This window comes from Ochotona curzoniae, unplaced genomic scaffold (genome assembly GCF_017591425.1).
Source record: "Ochotona curzoniae isolate NIBS_2020 unplaced genomic scaffold, NIBS_Ocur_1.0 patch120, whole genome shotgun sequence".
NCBI classification, from domain to species: domain Eukaryota; kingdom Metazoa; phylum Chordata; class Mammalia; order Lagomorpha; family Ochotonidae; genus Ochotona; species Ochotona curzoniae.
In genome coordinates, this window is record NW_024466663.1 from 557105 (window position 1) to 577100 (window position 19996).

Consider the following 19996-nt stretch of genomic DNA (forward strand, 5'->3'; position numbering starts at 1 on the left):
TGAGAAGAAGCTGTAGATTTATCTGGCTGAGATTTCTGATGCCTTGCCTTCCACATTGTGTTGGCATGGATACATATTTGAAACTATTTCCTTTTGTAAAGAAAAAAATTCACATTGTGATCAAAAAGTGTAGTGGCCGTGAAATATCTGTTTTTACATCTCTGTGTCAAACAGTTGTAATGATCTGGATAAAGACTATCTACCATTACATATAGTTTTAACTTATTTTTTCATACACTACACATCAGAGTAGCTCAGTTTGATATCCAGTTGTGACTTCCTATTCCAACTCCTCTGTTGCCCAGGGTCTTGGAAGCAGTGGTGCTAGCTCAGATTGTAAGGTTTCTGCCACCCCTGGGGGGTATTTGGAGAGCATACAGTGGGTGGGAGCTCTCTGTTTTTCTCTCTTGTCTCTCTGCTTCTCAAAAAGATAATAATTTATTTTTGAAAGTTCATGAGAAATACATATTAAGAAAAAACTATGCATGAACATTAGTTATGTTCTGCACAAAAATAAGCCTGTGTATTTATCTATTTATAATGTGAGAGATATTAGAAATATGTTGTTATAGGAAAATGGAACCCTTTCATATTTGACTGTGTTAAATTATTTCTCAGGTAGGCATTTGGTTTGTATGTGGGCAAAATGGGAAGGGAAGATGGAGAATAACAGAAAGGGGCCAGGATGTGATTAAGATTTTTTACATGTCCACAACAACCTTTGGTTTCCTTGATGCTTATGATGGATCAGAATCTGGAGTTGGGGGTTCTGAAATTATATAGTTGCCACGAGAGAGACCAATTGCTTTGCAATCAAAGAGAATGGAAGCTGTATTACTTAAGTGATATATCCTTAGTCTCTTAGCTAGTTAGTAACTGAGTAGAAAGAGAACTTGGGTTTCAGGATTCCTGGTTCAGAACTCAATTCAGTGCAAATGTGATGAATAGATCTTTGGTCACGAGCAACAGTTTTCTTGTCCCCACCTGATGGCCCATAGGTTGAAATCATAGTTAAGTATCTAACTTCGTTTTTTCCTGACTCTTTATAAAATATTCTTTGAAAGGATTTTTGGATTCACAATGTTGGTGTTTTATTTAATGCCTCTCCTGATGGAAGAGAGGTATTCATACCTGTTTCTTTGAGTACTTGTTACAGAGCTAACAGGAAAAGGTTCTGAACTTTACATTTTAGTTAGATGGCCAGATGAATCATTATTTTGGATGTCTTTGGTACAGTTCCTTCACAAATGGGTTTACCGCTTTGTCTTTCACTCATTTCAGATAAGAAGGCATGTATTGGGGTACTCAAAAGTTGTAGGGATAAAACAATTGCAGAATACCATGTCAAAAGATAAAACAAGCTGTTTTAATCCCACTGAAAAGTTGAAAAAGTAATCGAAAAGTTTTTTTGTTTTTTTTTAAGGTAGATGGGGCAGTAGTTGAGAGTTTACTCCTATAGAACATGACTTATTTATCTATGTTAACATTTTTGAATGTTCACTCATATTGCAATTATTTTGAAATTTGAATAATCTGCATTGCTCAGAATATTGCTTTATATTCTAAGTATGTATGTCTCAGGAGAGCATTTAATCACTGTTAAAATGCAAGTCTCATGTGGTCCTGTGGAATGATCTGTTGTAGTGATAGGTTTCTGTTTCAGTAAAACTTCTGGAGACAGTAAAATAAAGTATATTAATTCATGAATAGCAATGATAACTCTCTTTATGCTGCTGCTGCTACTACTAAGTTAAAATGGGAACTGAGAAGAGATGATTATCTGGTTTAAGGCACAGTGATAATAAGCATGTCACATCAATAACCTTATATAATTTAATGCTTGAACCATAGTTATTACCACCTGTGTTTTTTCATTGAGGAAAACAAAGTTTCATGTATTTAAGACACTTGCCCAAGGTAGCGTCCCTACCAAATAATGCACACTCTTGAGTTTACACACTTTTTAAAAAGATTTATTTGTTTTTATTGACAAGTCAGTTGTACAGAGAGGAGGAGAGATCTTCTAGCCATTGGTTCGCTCCCCAAGCAGCCACAATGATTAGTTCAGTGGGAAAAAAAATTAGAACAATGGGCTTTGAATTCCTAGAAATTAAGCTAGCCTAGTTCGCTCAAGCAAAATTTTTCTTTCTCAATTAAATGTCTACTTTTGTAAATTTGAAGTTTCTGTTTATAAAAAGGGAACAGATTTCAGGTATTTCAATATGCAGGTTTAAGAACTTAATGATGTTTCTCACCCCACTGTCGTTGCCTCCCTTGCTCCTGTCCTTCCTCTTCTTTCTTTTTTATTTTTCTTTTAATTTTTTTCTAATGACCCTTTTTTATTTAAGTTATATGCACATACTTACATATTCATTAAATAAAGAATTCAAGTAAGTAGTAAATAGAAAATCGCTGTTACCCTGGAATATAGACAAGGACCATAAAAATAATCAACTCTCAAAATATCAATTATACTCATGTGTTCCTCTTTTTGTACTCTGCATGTTATTTGCTGCCCTTCTGGAAAAAAAAACAACTAAAATGTGTTTTTGGGTACTAGCTTATTAGGACTAAGGATCTCTATTTGTATCTATTTTGTTGTAAAAGACAGAATGTCATTCTTTTTATTGCTGAGTAGTATCTACCATGTGTATAGCCCACAGTTTATTTATCTGGTCATCAGCTGATAGACACCCAGGCTAATCACCATTATAGTCAGAAGGTTAATGTTCTAGTGAACATAGAGTTTCAACAAACAAAAATTAAAATGACTGTAATTCAGCAGAAATCAAGCATGAGTTATTAACAATAATCAAATGAAGCTATGTTTAACTTCACAATAGTAGTATATAATTACTGATTCATTTCACAAAGATTTGTGACAAAATTTTGAACATTGTATTTGTTATAAAACTAATGCAGTGAGAAATATTTTTCTTTATTTTCTTCAATTTTTGTTCCCACTTAATAGGGAAACATGTAGGATTTGTATTCTTTATCCATCTTGATTCATTCAACTTGATGGCCTCCAGTTGCAACCATTATGAGGCAAATGATAAACAATAGCCCATAGTGAATGTACACTACATTTTCTTTATCCATTCATCTGATGATGATCACTTTGATTGATTCTATATTTTGGCTCCTCTCAAAAGTCCTACCATACATATGGTGGCCCTGGTATCTCTTTTGATACATGGTGTTTAGTGTTCTGTACCTTTTGGGTATGTATCCGGTAGTGTGATCTATCCAGTGGATCTGGTCAGGCTGTATCTAGGTATTTTTCAGAAATCTTCTTACCATTTCTCACAGTGGCTACACTAAGTTGTATTTATACTATAGTGTATAAGAACCTCCACTTTCTCCACAATGTTGCCAAAATCTCTTGCTCTCTGCTTTTTGGATAAAAGTAATCTGACAGGAGCAAGGCAATATCTCATTGTGGTTTTGATTTGCAGTTCTCTGGTAGCTAGGGATGCTCAACATTTTTTTTCATATATTCACTTCTTGGATATTTGTACTTCTCTTGACTACTGCTTATTAAAATCTGTTGCCCATTTCTTAAATGGGTGAGATGAATGGTTGTTGTTGGTTTGAGTTTTTTGACTTGCATATATATATTCTGGATATTAATCCTTTGTCAGATAAATAGCTTGCAGATTTTGTTTTTGTTCTATTGAATGTCTCTTCACTTTATTGTTTCTTTTTGTGTGTAAAAGTATCTTCATCTAATATAACCTCATGTCTCCAGTTTTAGTTTTATTGCCTGTACTTTGGAAGTCCTATCCAAGAAGTCTTCATCTTCACAAATGCCTTTAAGTGTTTCCACTACATTTTCTTCTAGGAACAATATAATCTCAGGACTTAAATTTAGATCTTTGATTTTTATTTATGGAGAGAGGTGAGGGTATGATTTCATTCCTTTATTTATGTGCAACCAGCTTTACCAGCCTCATTTAGTGAAGAGATTATCCCAGCTCCAATGAATGGTCTGGGCACATTTGTCAAAAACCAGTTCCTGTATATACATGGATTAATTTGGGGACTCTCTCAGTTATAAACATTTTAAACCCTTTCTTTGAGAGGGTTATTTTAGTTTATTACAGGTAATCAGTCTCATGAAAGGAAATCTTTAAGTTTTAGGAAAAAAATCTATATGGGTGTCATATGATGCTCTAATTCTTGATTAGCTAGAATTGTTCAAAGTAGTTAGATCAACTGAGGTAAGCCATGTTAAGCTTCAGCTTTGGATGCCAATAGCCTGTATCAGAGTGTGTGTTTGAATCCTGGCTGTTTTCTTTTTGACCTACCTTCCTGTGAAAGCATCTGATAAGGCAAAAGAAGATCAGTATGTTTGGTCTTTCGCCATTCATGTGGGAGAATAAGATGGTGTTCCTGCTCCTGGCTTCAGCTTGGCCTAGTATATGCTGTTGCAGTCATTTTTGTAATGAACTAGCAAATAGAAGATCTACTCTCTGGGTTTTTTTTTAACCTCTCTCATTTTTACTATGAATTTCAAATATATAAATAAGTAAACTTTAATCTCTTAAAAATGTAACTTTAAAGATGTGTTTGAATTTGTACCTTTCATGATTTTAGAAAAAGTAATTGTCATGATTTTGTAAGATAATCATGATTCCTTTTCATACAATTATTTATTAAAGCAATTTTTCCATCATTTCAAAATAACTTATTATCTTAAAATGTTTTCAAGAAGATTTACTAATTTATTTGAAAGGGAGAGTAACAGAGATAGAGGGAGTGTTGAACAAAGAAATGAACCCCTTGGTACATTTACCTGATGGCTGCTAGAGGCAGGACTTGACCAGGCCAAAATCAGGAGACTGTAACTCCACCTAGGTCCCCCACATGGGTCTTATGGGTCTGAGCACTTGAGCCATCTTTTGCTGATTTCCAGGTAAATTAGCAGGGAGCTGAATTGCAAATGGAGCATACAGAACCTGAACAAATGCAAGCAATGCGGGCTATGGCTTAATCAACTGTGCTACAATGGTAGCTCTGTGTTCATTATTTTAATTGATATTTTTGAACTAATTTTCCTGTCCCTCTTTTCTATCACTTAGAACCATACAATAGGAGCAGTTACAAGCATTTTGTTGAAATAGGACAACACAGGTATTAATATTAAAGTTTAAAACAAATTTGAAGAAACAGTAGAACTATCCACTTCAGTACAATGTCACCTGAGCACTGTTGTCCAGTCATTTACCCTTGAGAGGTACGATCATCCACATGCCTGTGGTGTTCTACTACCTATTTCACAGTGAGGCTCCAGGGAAACATATGCATTATAGTGTTTATGATGGCATAACGCAGTCATTTATTTTGTAGAGTTTGTCTTACAGAAAAAGAAACCTGAAGCGTGATGGCTGGTATTTTCACTTTTAGAATTTCCTGTTATTTGTTAGCCATAACATGCTTATGGTTATGAAACCAATAATAAAATCTATAGAAACAAAAATGATGATCATCATCATTAAATGCAGACAAATTGATCAAATGACAAATAGACATGAAAGATACAGAAACCTGGATTTGCTGCTTTATCACCTTGATGGCATCCCTCCATAACTTTAGCATTCAGTTTCATTACATAAGAAAATAATAGGTTACGCGAACTGAGACCTAGGATTCTGTTCTGCTTTATATTTATGCAAAATTACGTTGGATATGAGAGAATCCTCTTTATCTGCTCACTTAGAGACATTAAATTAGGGGAAAGATATAATCAGTTTGTATCCAGTGGCCCAAACAGAACAAAATAAATATGCTTGTGGGCTTTCCTGTTTTATCCGCTTGTAGTTTCTGTGATATGCATGTGCAATATTTTACATGGTTACTATACAAAGCTATGGTTATACTTTCCTAGAATTTGATGGTTGGTAAGTTATGAAATCTTTTTTCCCCTGGAGGTTATTTCTGAAAGTCTTTAATATCTTTGTTTTATCAGTGTGTAAGAAACATATGTATATGTATTTTAAATTTTCATTTATAAAATTGGTTACAAATAGGGAGCAAGATGAGTAAACAAAGATTTTTACTGGTTAATCCCTAAATTTCCAAGGAAACCAAGTTTGTGCCATCTGGAATCCAACAGCGCAGAACTCAGTCTCTCTCTGATGTGGGTAACAGGGAATCAAGCACTTGAGCTGTGACCTACTGTCTCTCAGGGTGCGCATTATTAGGAAGGAAGATCTGAGCTGAATTCTTATCTGGACGTTTTGATGTAAGATGTTCAGTGTCTTAAGTGTCATTAAACAGTGAGCATACTCCACTCAGTATTTTTTGGTAGTCATTGTTTATAGTTAACTTTTATTTGAAATGGAAACAATGCAGCAATAGCATTATTCAAACATTCTCTTTGTTTTAAGCAGATATTTTAATTTAAATTGAATGGAGCAAATAGCAATGTTAATGGTTTTCAAAAGCCCAAGCATCCTCATCATGCTTTGAGAGAGGTTTTTTTTTTAACCTTTTTGTTTTTTTCTGTTTCTGCGTATAGAACTTCAGATGGTGGCAAAGTGGTTGGCACCATAGAAGTCAGTGTCGTGAAGATGGGGGAGACTGAAGATGGAGAAACTGACCACATTACAACAGATATGCAGGGACAAAAGGTAGGTTCTCAGCCAGCTCAAGGCACAAACTAAATTAAAAACAATCAGCTTTGCCAGATGCCTTTTCTCCTGACACTCTGAGGGTTTGCAAGTCACATTACTCATAAGGTAAATGAAGCACAATGTGTGTGTTTCATCTCCTGGATGAGAGGGTCTATTTGCAAGGAACTGTGCAAAGCTGTGCATCATTCAGAGATACCTTTCCCTTTGCTGCCAACTGCCTTATTCATACTGCTTCTTCCAATTTGGAACAAAAATATTGATCGTTTTGCATTCTGATAATAAGCTGCATGGGTTAAGAGAAGACTCAGAGAGTGATATTACCAAAAGTAACCTACTCTTCAACTCCAAAGGCTATGTTGGTTTGCAGTTTTAGTTTGGATTTAATTTTTATATGAAATCCAGTAGATTAAACAAGAACTTTTTTGCCTTATGTACTTAGTGAAAGGTAGGAAATATATAGAGCAAGGAGCTGGTGCGCGATCTGAACGAGTGAAATGACAGCTAGAACAAAAGCAGTTTTTATGAATCCTGAGATGAAGTCTCAATGCATGTAAATAGGGAGCCAGGAACTTTTGCTTTCTATAGTAGAGAAAAATCTCCATGTAAACAAGAGTCTAAATTCCTTTCTTAGGATATAATTACCTGTTGTATTGAGACAATAGAGGTTCAGGGGACAGACATCTCTGGTTATGAAGCTGAGTTTACTTTTCCACTGCAAGTACTAAGTTTGTATTAATGAGAAAGAAAAGAAAGAAAGAAAGAGAGAGAGAGAGAGAGAAAGAAAGAAGGAAGAAAGGAAGGAATGAAAGAAAAGAAAGAAAAGAAAAGAAAGAAAATAAAGAGAAAGAAAGAAAGAAAGGAAGGAAGAAAGGAAAGAAGGAAGGAAGGAAGGAGGAAAGGAAGAAATAGCAGTGCTTTTTAGGACTTAGTTTCTGGTGAGTGCTCCTCATCTTTTGCCTGTCTGAATTTCGGTAATTATGAAACAGCTACACACTATAGGCCATTCGGCTAGCACTTAACTAAGTTTACCTTTCAAAATGCTTTTTTCTTGCCCTAGAATAGCCTAAGTAGTTCTAGTTGTTCTCTACTACCTGAAGCCTTTACTTTATATATAACCCTCCCTAATCTCCCCTGGGAATGACTACGTCATGAAAGCATCCGTGGAGTCGCAAAGTAAATGTGATTACTTGCAAATGTCAGGGTCAGGTGAAGTTCTGCAGCAGAATCTGTTTAGTATTGCGCATTCAAGACCCCCGTGTTAGCCCTAGTTTACTACAGTCTAAGCTTGTTCCTTTAGAGGACTCATCTTTGATGTCATCACATGAATTCTTGTTTCCAGACTGAGGAAAGATTTGGGTTCTAACTTGATCCTAACAGTAGAAGCAGGCGAGCCCTCATTCCTGTAACAGTGTGCTGGGAGATTAGGAACAGAACCATTTTCCGTTTCAGAAGAGAATTACTTTGTCTAACACAGGAAATCTATTACCAGCCACCTTCTCATCCTACTTTTATAGCTTGTCCCCTGCTTGATCCTGAATTAGGTCGCTATTATGAGGTAGTATGCTTTAAAACATTCTCTTTTCATAACCATAGAGGTAAGGAATGTGCCCAACAAAGTCTTCCATAATATTGCTGGCTTAATGATGTGTATGCAAAAAGACTTAAGTGAACTATTTTGGAAATAGAAGATGCCAGTAGCAATATATGCCACATATAATTTAAAAGTGGACTAAAATGGTAAACACACAAAGCATTGTTGGCATCAGCTTAGCACTGAGTATATTCTTAGTGAGCTCTGTGAATTTTTAATATTACCATAAACTTTTTTGGTAAACTCTTATATAGACTCAGTAACTGAAGAGTATTTAGTGAGGAATATTTAAAAAGTTATGCTGAGGTAAATATAAAAAGAGGTATGTGAAAATATCTTTGTCTCAGTGTTATTCCAAGTGTGGTCAGAATCATCTGGGGTATTTCTCTTTTTAAGAATGATTTTATTTATTTGAAAGACAGAGAGAGAGTGGGAATGTGTGTGTGTGTGTGTGTGTGTGTGTGTGTGAGAGAGAGAGAGAGAGAGACAGAGAGAGAAAGGCATTTCATTTGCAGTTTAACTCCCCAAATGACTGCAGTAGTCGCTACTGGATCAGGTTGTAGCCAGGAGCAAGAGCTCCTTCCAGATTTCCCAAGTGGGTTCAGGGGCCCAACAACTTGGACCTTCCTGCATTGCTTTCCCAGGTATATTAGCAGGGAACTTAATTGCTGAATTGGAAGTGGATCATCCAGGACTTAAACCAGTGCTGGTAAGTGATGCCAGTGCCACAAGAGTGAGTTCAGCCAGCCCCTAGGATATTTTCTTTACAATTCTGATTTGCAGGATCCTTTCTGTAGATCTGCAAAATAAAAATATGTATAAGTACATTAACACAATCTATTACTAATGGTGGGTTGGACCTGGCATACGTGAAAAGTATCTGAAATAGTTTATTCTTCTTACTGGTTTGGGGAGAAATGACTATACCTACCCTGAACATGAAATCATATGCGGTGAGAGAAACACATGCTATATATTACATAGATTTGAAGCAGGCAAGAGAATAATACTTTGATTAATCAGCTTGGGCTGCCCTGAGGAAATACCAAAGACTGTGCAGATGGAATAGCAGGCATTTATTTTCTCAGAGTTACCGAGGCTAATATGTCGCAGATCAAAGTGCAAGTCAATTCCTAGTGAATAATTAATTCATGTTCATGTGCTGTAGTAACTATACATTATGTGCTTTTCATTTGTGCGTTATGGACCTAAATCTTGAGAATATTCTGGTTGTTATGATTTAAAATATAATGAAATTACAAAAATAAAAACACTATTTAGAAAAAAAAAACCCTAATCTCTGCCTTCTGAGTACCCTCAGGATCCATATTTCCCCAAAGGGCTACTGTCTCAGGAAGAAAGGGCAGTCACAGAATATCAACACCTTCTAGAAATAGCTCCAGTGATCACTGTGTGGCCTAGGGCATGACACCACCTGGCATTGTCTCTGAAGCAAAGTCATGCAGGTACTGGAGGGTGATTTTGTTTTGCTTCCATTTGGATGTTTATAGCTGGTGCCTTTGCCTGGAAAATTTACTCTCTTCCTACTGATTTCCCCCAACTCCTTTAAGTAAAACAAGGAGGAGACTTCCTTGAAAAAACAAATCCTCTATCAAAATCTGCCTAGGTGAACATAAACCACTAATCAATGTACTGAAGCCAGGAGAGTTTTGTTTTCTCTGTTAGTACTGGTTCTCATAGACAGCTGGAGGAAGACACCTGGGTTGGTGATGGACTGCCTAGGCTTGCCTGTCTGACCATTCCCTGGGAACAGGCCCAGCGGCTGTTTTGTCTCTTCTTTCTGCTCAGAGAAGGGTCAATCAACTTATCTAGAAATGGTTCTTAAACCTAAGAGCAAAAGTTTGTATTGTCTCGCTGTAGATTGAAATTTCATTTTACCATATATAATAATTTCTTTTGACACATTTACTCTTTTATTTAATGTTACCTTAACTTTGGAAGATATTAGCTCTCTGGTAATCCAAAATCGGTCAATGTGATAGAAATGCTAAGTGGTTCCGTTTGTTAAGATGAAGGTACTGTACTCAGAACAGATCACTAACAGGTTAGAGATAGTCTTTCTCCTTTTTAAATTTATTCCCTCAGTATCTTTTAACTACAACTATAATATGTCCTATAATGATCTAATACATATATAGTTTGTATAGATATAACTATATAATCACAAATTAATCAAGTTTCATAGTAAGATAAGCCTGAAAACAGTTTGACCAAAAGATTTTCTTAAAACATTTTGCAACTATGCATGGAGTAGTATATTTTGTGAAAAAACGGAGTTCATTTCTCATTTTGAATTTTTTCAAGTAGTATGCAATTATTTTTTCTTTTATTCTTTCCTAGTGTCCCCTGGTATGGGAAAGTACATCCCCAGAAAGTGTGTGCGGAAAAGATAACTTGCCTTTTTTGAATACAGGTATGTAACTCAGTTTTGAATACTGCTGTTATAGTTTCATGTGAACATAAAATTTAACATTCTGTGAGCACACTATTGAACCTGCACAGTATTTGTGAATACCATTTACATATAACTGATAAGTCACAAGAAGCCAGAGAAATGAAAGAATATTGTGCATTTCCATGGAAAAGATAGATGCTTTAGCTGTATAGCAAAGCAAATTCCCTTTAGCTGCTGAATTATGATACTAAAAAGAGAAAATAAAAATTAAAAGGTAAAAGATGGAAATGTGAAATTCTTATTTACATTTCCTAATTATGTGCATTGTTGATAACTACAATCCTTGAATAGGGAAAATCAAGAGCTGTATTTGTACATTTCTGGGTGTACTCATGTGTATTGTGTTTCTCATAGTAATGTATTCAAATTTCAACAAGCGACTATACAATGTTATTAATGCATTTAAGAATAAACATAAGATATATGACATTTAAATTATTTGTGCTGGTTTTCATATATGATTAAGTTTTGAATGCTAAATTATGTAACCGTTAATAATAGTAAATAATGATTATGATGGTGCTAGGAATATGCTAAATGCCTCATAACCTTGCCTTAGCCAGTCCTGTGACTTACACTATAAGGAAGTTACTACCAGTATCTGCATTTTACAGATAAGAAAATTGTTCAGTAGTGGGTCTGGAATTTGACAAATTTTCATTTCTAGACCTTCGATCATAAATATCAGACTCTATTTTTATAAATTATTACACTGATGCCATAGTAAGATAAATCTTACTATATTTTCCTGAATTACTGTAGTCTATGGTTAAGCAGTGACATAGCTAGGATTATGAGATTATTGAATAATACAAAACTTGAAATCCTTACTAATATGTAACCCCTTAATTATTATTAGTTTTCTTTTTGCCAGGAAGCTAAGAATAGAGACTATGGAAGAACAGGAATTCCTATGTTTATACACATAAAGATAAAAATGTTAGTTTAAAAATATATAAATAAAACTTGCCTACTTATGCAGAATGAGAGATCATCTGAAGTACAGTGATTATTCAGCATATAAGCAAATGCCAAGTAATTCTTTTTTAACTATAATTATTTTTATTTTTGATGACTTTTACATAGATGATGAGGCTGATAATGGTGAAGGGCTACTGGAAGGAGGGTGACACCATTATTTCCACATTCTTTTTTTTTTCCTTCCTGTATCTGGGGGAAGATGGGAGATAAGGAGAGAAACCCCACCAAGCCTCCCAAATACCTGTATACCCTGGGGTAGAGGACAATTATTGGACACCAGCCCAGGTGTGCTGATGTGGGTCATGCTATGAGGGTCCTGCTCAAGAAGTTTCATTAGTTGGACAGATCTAAATTACTGCTGATCTCTCCACTCCAAGCATGATGAAATCTCTCCAGAATCCCCTGGTTGATATAAGCTACTTTAGAGTCTCCATTTGCCTAGGTACTCACTGCCAACACTTGGCTGGGGTAGTTGATCAATTTGTTCTATCTTCTGTCCTCTGTTGTGATACCAATTATCCTCTGCAGACTCCAATGTACTGCCATATCAGTCATATACATCAGGATATGCTGTTCACTGCTCTAAGCCACTGAGGAGGCTCAGCTTTGACACATGCACTCCAGAGTCAGACCATGGAGCCTCAATTCTCTCCATGATTGGGGTTCTGAGTCTGGCAATTCAGATGAGGATATCCCCAAAGAAATTTCATCTGAGGTGATGCCAGACCTGTGTGTGTGTGTGTGTGTGTGTGTGTGTGTGTGTGTGTGTGTGTTTCAATTCAGGGTATGGCACAGTTGGCCAGTCAGCTTATGCACATGCTGGTGGTTACAATTGCTGGGTCAGTTTTGTCTCCAGCTCTGTCTTTTATACAAACCAATGGGTGTTGCAGCCCAGCCCAATTCTGCCCACGTTGCATCCTGGTTGGAGTGACCCTATCAGACCCACCCCCGGCCTTGGCTCTCATGCCTGCTAGTACATACAGTAGACTGGCTTGGTCTGTCCCACATCCCATTCAGCATTGAAGACTATTTCAACACAACCAGCCCCACTATCCAGCTCACACAGCTGCTGGTGGGTGCCACTCTGTCTAGCCATGCCTGCCCCAGTCCTGGTTTTCATGCTTACCAGTCAGAGTGGCAACCCAAAAGGGAGGTGCCCACTGTTTTCCTACTGGGCCTACTCCCACTCCTGGATCTTGCACTTTCCAGGTGGTTCTACAGTTTAACTTGACAGAATTTGCCCCCATGCCAGCATCTGCCACTTGATGACATAGCAAAAATCCCAACTAGCCTACACCCACTCTGGTTTATGCCTGCACATGTAGGAATAGTCAACCCAGTCTGGCTTTCCCCTGACCCAGCTCACATGAGGCCAACAGGTGTTGTAGTCCTGTCCAGCCTGGTCTGCCCCCATCCCAACTCTCATGCTCACCAGTAGGGCTCGTGGTTCAGCAAGGGAACCCCTCACAGCCCCCCTACTTGGTTCATCTCCTCCCACCTGGGTCTTATGTGTGCTGATTGGGTGCCACAGCCAAGTCTGGCATGGCAGTATGTGCTGTACCCTGGCCAGACCTGGCCCAATCCCAATTCCAGCTCATGCTATTTGGGGCTACAGCCTAGTCCAGCGCAGCTGGACTCCAGACCCAGCCCTCTTGTAAACTGGCTTGTTGCAGTCCAACCAGGCCTGACCCACACTCCATTCTGTCTCTTGAATATCCCCAGTGGGTAATATGAACTGACCTAGTCTGTTTCACCGCCAACTTGTGCCAAATGTATGCTAGTGCATACAATTACCTGGCCTGGTCTAGGCTGCTTCCTTTCTTGGTTCTTGTGCTCACCTGCAGGGACTGTGTCCCAACAGAGAAGTTTCCCAAGCTCCTCCATTAGAACCTCTCCCAATGCCAGATCTAGTGCCCATCAGTGGGTCTATAGGCCAGCCCTACTTAGTCCACCTCCTGCCTTACCAGGAATAGTGGCTTTTCCTGTCTGGCCTTCACCCATTCTGATTTTCACTTGTTGGTGTTACAGCCCAGTCAAGCCTGGTCTCTACCCAGACACAGCTCACACATGGCTCAGCAGGGGTAGAGACCTAGCCCAGCCTGTCCTACACCTACCCTGATTCTCAGAAGTACCAGTGGGTGTTGGAATGAAGCACTGTCTGTGCACTGCAGACCCAGCCCACCCTTATGCCAAGGGACACTGCAGCCAAGTTCAGACCAGAAAGCAGCCCCCACTCTGGCCCTTGCACTCAACAGTGGGAACCACAACTCAGCTAGGGCATCCCCTTTGCTCCCCAACCAGGCCTATTCCCAGCCATAGATCTTGCATGTGCCAGTGGTTGCTCTGACCCAGCTTGGTATAATCCCTCACCTATCTTGGCCTTTGCCTTTGGATGCTGTAGCCTGGCCTGACCCAGTCTGCTCCCAGTCTCAACTCTCTCTGATGTGTGCTGCAACATGGTCCAGCCCAGTTTACTCTCATCCCTGGCTCCTGCAAACCAGTAGGTGTGACAGCTTATCCTAGCCTGATCTGTACTCCAGCCTGCTTCCTAAACTTGTTGGTGAGCTAAGGTTTGCTCAGCCGTTTCCGGTCTGCCCCCTTCTAAAACCAACCCACATATTTGCCAACAGTTGGAACTGCCTTGCTCAGCTTGCCTGACCCTCAAGCCTGGACCACGTGTTTACTAGCAAGAGCTATGACCCACTAAGAGAGTTTTCCAAATTCCCTCACTCAGCCTACTGCTGGACCTAGATCTCACACATACCAGCAAGTGTTAGGCTCTTGCCCGGCATAGCCTGCCCCTCCATCTTGGCCTTGTATGAGCTGGTGAATGTTGTGGCCTGGTCCACTCCACACCTTGTTTTATGATGCATATGGAAGTGCTGTAGCTTATACCTTCCCAGGCTATTCTTGGTCCTTGTACCTGTGAGTGTTGGCAGGTTCCATAATCACACTTAGCTCAGCCTGTCACCACCCCAGCTCTTGAGCTAACCAGTGGGACTTGTATTTCCATAGGGTTTGGCCCACATATATTTTCCCACTGCCTGGCAGTGGTGGATGGCGAGCTAGGATCCCCAACAGCAAGCCTTGCCTGACATAGATTCCCCCAGCCACTGCCACATAGCTGGGAGATTTAGACATCTGTGCCTCTGCACAGACTTACGTGGACTCTGCCCATCAACATGGCCACAGGGTGCAATGTAATTCTTATATGTGTTTGTATGACTTACATGTGTATAAGATTTAGTATTGGGAGGAACAAACATTGAAGGTTGTATCCAGATGGCTGTTTTCATTTACTAGTAAGGATTCTGATAACTTACCAGTGTGGTTAAAATAACTAGATTTTGTCAAAAATTTCACACAACCAGAAATTTGACTAAATCTTTAGTCCTTTAACGTAATAATTTAATCAATTTCATTCACTTAATGTTAGTTTTTAAAAATACATTTGAATTTGACAGTAAATTCAATTTCAATATAGTTTAAATTACTCAGGTTGACATCAGAATCATCTGCACTGTAATTTTAGGATCATTTGTTAATCATTTCTTTACATGAACCTTGTGATATTTGTATGCACAATGAAAAAGACTATTTTAGCATACTAATTGGTTAAGACTTTAAAGAGAAAAAAATGACTCTATAAGCAAGCAAATATGTACAGAAGAACAAAGAGACAACATATGGGGGAATAAATCTGCACTTTTTAATGTGAGGACCATAAACCCTGTAAGTCATTTACTACACTAAATTCTACATCATGAGGTAACTATATCTACCTAGTAATAGGACAATGAAAGCTGGAATTGATGGGAGAAGTTGATTTCTGCAGATAAAATGTATTCTTATTTAGAATGTGGTATTTGGTGTAACTGCTTAGGACCCTGCATCCCATACCTGAGTTCTAGAACTGGAAGTGCTCCTGATCCCAGCTGCCCCCTGATGTGCACACTGGAAGTCAGCAGGTGGTAGTTCAGGTATTTGGGTACCAGCCACATATAAGGGAAACTGGGCTTAATTCGAGTTTCTGTCTTTAGACTGTTCTGTTGTCCTGATGAAATAAATACACAGTGGAGTAACTAATGGTTGATGATTGTGTTCCTCCTTCCATTGGAGCAGAAAATTAAATGGTCAGACTTCATTTCTTTGTATTGATTTTTTAAAATGTTTAAGTATTTATTTCCATTCATTTGAAAAGCAGTATATTGTAGAGAGGAGAAAGAGAGAGAGAGAGAGAGAGAGAAATGCAGACATAGAGCATAGTGAAGGATAGGGTAGTGGGGAGACTCCATCTGTGTCTCCCACAAGGGTGGTGGGAGCACAAGCACTTGGCCATCCAACAATGCATTGGCAGGAAGCTGGATTAAAAGTGGGTAGCTGGGATTCAAATCCTGCTCTCTGACATCAGATGGCATGGGATTGTCCCAGGCAGTGAGTAAACCTGCTGTGCCACACTGTCCATCCCTCTGATGATGCTTTTAAGTTTCCTTGGTCCACCAGTCTGGACAAGAACTAAGACACAAGGATGTTTATCACACGTTTCTCTTCAACTTGCTTATATTAGATAAAGATAAGGCTACATGAAAGTTGAATACAAAAAGCTGAGATTTTTTTTCTTAGGTTTTAAAAACTCTGAACACTATCTGTAAAATGTTTCTCTTTAACATATACACAAGTCCATTGTGCAGACATAGTCTGTGAGTCACTGGTCCACGTGTTCCTTTTTGTTTTTTATTCTATTTATTGATCTAAAATAGTTTAATATTAGCTCATAAATTCTCATGTGAAATTTTTATGTAAAAAATTCTGAAGGCAAAGGAAGCTGTTGAAATACTTCTCAAGGCTTTGTATTAATGCATTATGTAGATCTTGGTAGTCTCAAGTGAATTACAAAGTACTTATTGAATGAAAAAACGTCATATCTTATAGAAGCTGTCTGCCATTCTGTTTACATCTCCAGAGATTTCATTTATAATTCAGGAAATTCACTTGTCTATTTTAAAACTAAAAAGAAAACACATTTTGTTCTAATGTGCTATCCTTTCTTATGATGTGTTTCATTTTGCAAGTGGCATGTGTATCGCTCAGGTTCAGGGAATTGAGGGAAGGAGAAAAAGGTTGAGGAGGAAGTCGGAGACGCACCTACAGACCTGTAAAACAAAGGAAACAGTGCTTCACCTGTAAGGTGTAACAGACACACTAGAAGATGCAATGTTAGATATACAAATATTCTAGTGAGTTTGACCTTCTAACTTTATTACTCATAAATTGTTTAGACCATATACCCAACTCTTTGATTATTTACTTTTTCACTTAAGTAAAATGTTAGTTTAAAAGCTTAAACCTAGCAGGTTGGTGGATCTGTGAGGAAAAGAACTTGATTTTAAATGTAGACAGTGTAAATAATATAGTCTTTCACATGGTTGTGGAACTATTGATTCCTGCTAAGGGACAGCTTCTAAGACACCTTTATGTTGCAGCCATGCAGTCACCAGTGGGGTCTCAAAACATTAATATGGCATCATTGGACAAGCTGTCAAAAGAACAGGTGTCAAAGCCCAGGTTTGCCAACCAGCAGTGTGACCTGACAGAGTTCAACTGCTGTGTATGTTGCTTTTGTTTGTTTGTTTGATGAAGAAATTGAATTGGGAATCTTTTGGTTCTACTTTAGGCTCACAAATATTTGACATTATTTTGTTAATGTTTAGTTTAGCTTTTGCTGTTTTTTTTTTTTTAAGAATATCCTCAAGGTATTCATTCTAATCAGTTTCACATAGTCATATGTAATTTCTTTGTAACCTCTAGTTGCCTTTCTCTGGAGTTCTCATTTTTTTTCTATTGGATACTATTATTTATTTATTTATCTGGTTGCTAAATTTTGGGGTAAAATATAAGTACCAGATTAAGATTCCCTGCTCATTTTCACGTGGCTCCTTTTTTCTTGGGAATCTTTAAAGTTCTAATGAAAGGTCATTTACAATTTCTAAATACCTCCAGGTAATAGGTTGCTTTTTTTTTTTCACTTTATTACACAATTCCATAGGCTCTGGAATTCCCCAAACCCCTCCCCAAGCCCTCTTCCCATATTGATTTCCTCTATAGTATTACAGCAGTACAGCTCAAAACTAGTCTTAATTCCATCATTACGTGCATAGACCACACAGAGTCCAGCATCTTATTGTCCAGATAAATTCAACAGTTTCATTGGGAAACCATCCTTGATCTGAAAGTAGAGCTGGCAGAATATCATCCCCTCCAATGAAAAGCCACAACACAACTTCAACAACAGGAAGAAACATGGAAATTAACAACATCATGAAGTTAACTGACATGCTACCGAGTGACGTACTTGTTAGAAAATATGAGTTCTTATCCTCATCCTATAACTGCTTCATTGACATCTCAATTTTAGTATATGCACAACTGGCTGCTATAAACCTTAAAATGGTTATAGGGTACTATTCAGCTGTCTCATGTCTTTTTTTTCTTCATATTTATATTTAGCAGCTTATAGTTAGTACATGTGATAGAAAATATCACTTTATGCCCGGAGCGGTAGCCTTGTGGCTAATGTCCAATCCTTGCAAGCACTGGGATCCCATGTGGGCACCAGTTTGTATCCTGAGTGCTCCATTTCCAATCCAACGTGCTTGTGGCCTGGGAAAGTAGTCGAGAATGAGACCCTGTTCCTGGCTCCTGGCTCCTGGCTTCAGATCAGCTCAGCTGTGGCCATTGTGGCCCTTGGGAAGTGAACCAACAGATGGGAGATCTTTTTCTCTGTCTCTCTTTTTCCCTGTAAATCTGACTTTCCTATAAAAATAAATAAATTTTTAAAAAATCACTTCTCTGTGGGATAGATGTTCCTATTTAAACAGGCTTAAAACAAAATAAATATTTCATTAAAACTACTATGAAATTCTTTAAGATTTTTCTGTAAAAATGAAATATTTATTTTTTATAATAACTTCTGCAAACCTCAAATACAAAAAGCTAAACTATAGAATATAACTTCAATGTTTAACCAGGGAACTTGTAATAAATATGCATCCTGAAACAAGATAAAAGGCTACACTTTGTCAGGCATCCTACAAAATGTCTCAAGTTTTATACTCTGCAGCATTTCTGTATAGGGGCTGACGAGGTATGTTCTTGGTATTTTCTTAAGTGCTGTGACAAAAAAGTTTTTTCACATTTCTTTGGAACATTTTTGAAATCGGTTAACTATAATTTCACAACTTAAGCAAAATAGCATCAAGTTTCAAAGCTATTTTCGTTTTGCTGTTGCTGGACCTCATCCAACAAAGATGAGCAAACCATGGTTTTTTTTTTTTTTTAATTGAGACAGAGAGAGTGAGAGAATCGTCCATCCGCTGAATTACTCCTGTGATGGCTTTCATGGCCACAGATGGAGCAACCTAAGACTGGGAGCCAGGAACTTCTCCCATGTTTTCCACATAGATGCTAGGACCCCAATCTCTGGGCCATTCTCACCTGATTTTCTCACACATTAGCAGTGGAGGAGCCGGGGACCTAAACTGGTGGTCATATTGGTTGCCAGTACCACAGGCAGAGGATTAGCCAGCTATGCCACACTATGAAATTGTCTTTTTTTTTGTTTTAATTTTAAGATTGAGCTTAAGTTATGTTTAATGCATTTTTAACATTTTTTTCACTTAAATTCTTGTTAAAAAATTGTGTTCTGCCACATTCTACCAGGGTACTTAAAAAGTTCACATGAGAATGAATTATAATTTAAGTCTTATATTGACCCTTAAAATTGGACTCTTATAATTTAAATACCATATTTATACGTAGAAGATTATATAAGGAATCCTCCTTTTATTTGTATTCGTATTAGAGAGGATAAAATAAAGTCCACATGAATGCATATTTTGAAGAAACTGAATAGATTATTAAGTTCATGAACTTTTTGAAGTATTCTTACATTGTAAATATTTGTTGGGATTTTACAATGCTATAGGCTGAATTAAACAGTAGAATAGCATTCTCATCATTATCCCATCAATGATTCAAAGTATTTTCAATGATATTAAAGAGTATTTCCCTCCTTACTCATTCATTCATTAACTCATTTTTTTGTTTGAGAAAGAGAATCTCCTATCCAAACGCCCATGACAGTTGGACCAAGCTAAGCGTAAGCTGGAGACAAAGAACTCAGTCTATCTCCTAGGCTGATGGTAGGGCCTCCCTACTTGAGCCCTCAAAGGATCTGGAATCAGGAGCAGAGCAGGAACTTGAACACAAGTATTGAATACTGGCATCCCAAACATTGTCGTAACTGTATAT

At 37.7% G+C, this 19996-nt stretch overlaps 1 protein-coding gene across 5 annotated transcripts in view; it reads left to right on the forward strand.

Moving 5' to 3' along the window:
* Positions 1 to 19996, forward strand: part of LOC121166309 (inositol polyphosphate 4-phosphatase type II-like) — a 329961-nt gene that overhangs the window by 155502 nt on the left and 154463 nt on the right. For all 5 annotated transcript variants that reach the window (XM_040995445.1, XM_040995448.1, XM_040995446.1 and 2 more), the window contains 2 exons: positions 6524 to 6635; positions 10591 to 10663. In XM_040995445.1, the coding sequence (XP_040851379.1) occupies positions 6524 to 6635; positions 10591 to 10663 (185 nt within the window). The remainder of the gene's footprint in view (positions 1 to 6523; positions 6636 to 10590; positions 10664 to 19996) is intronic.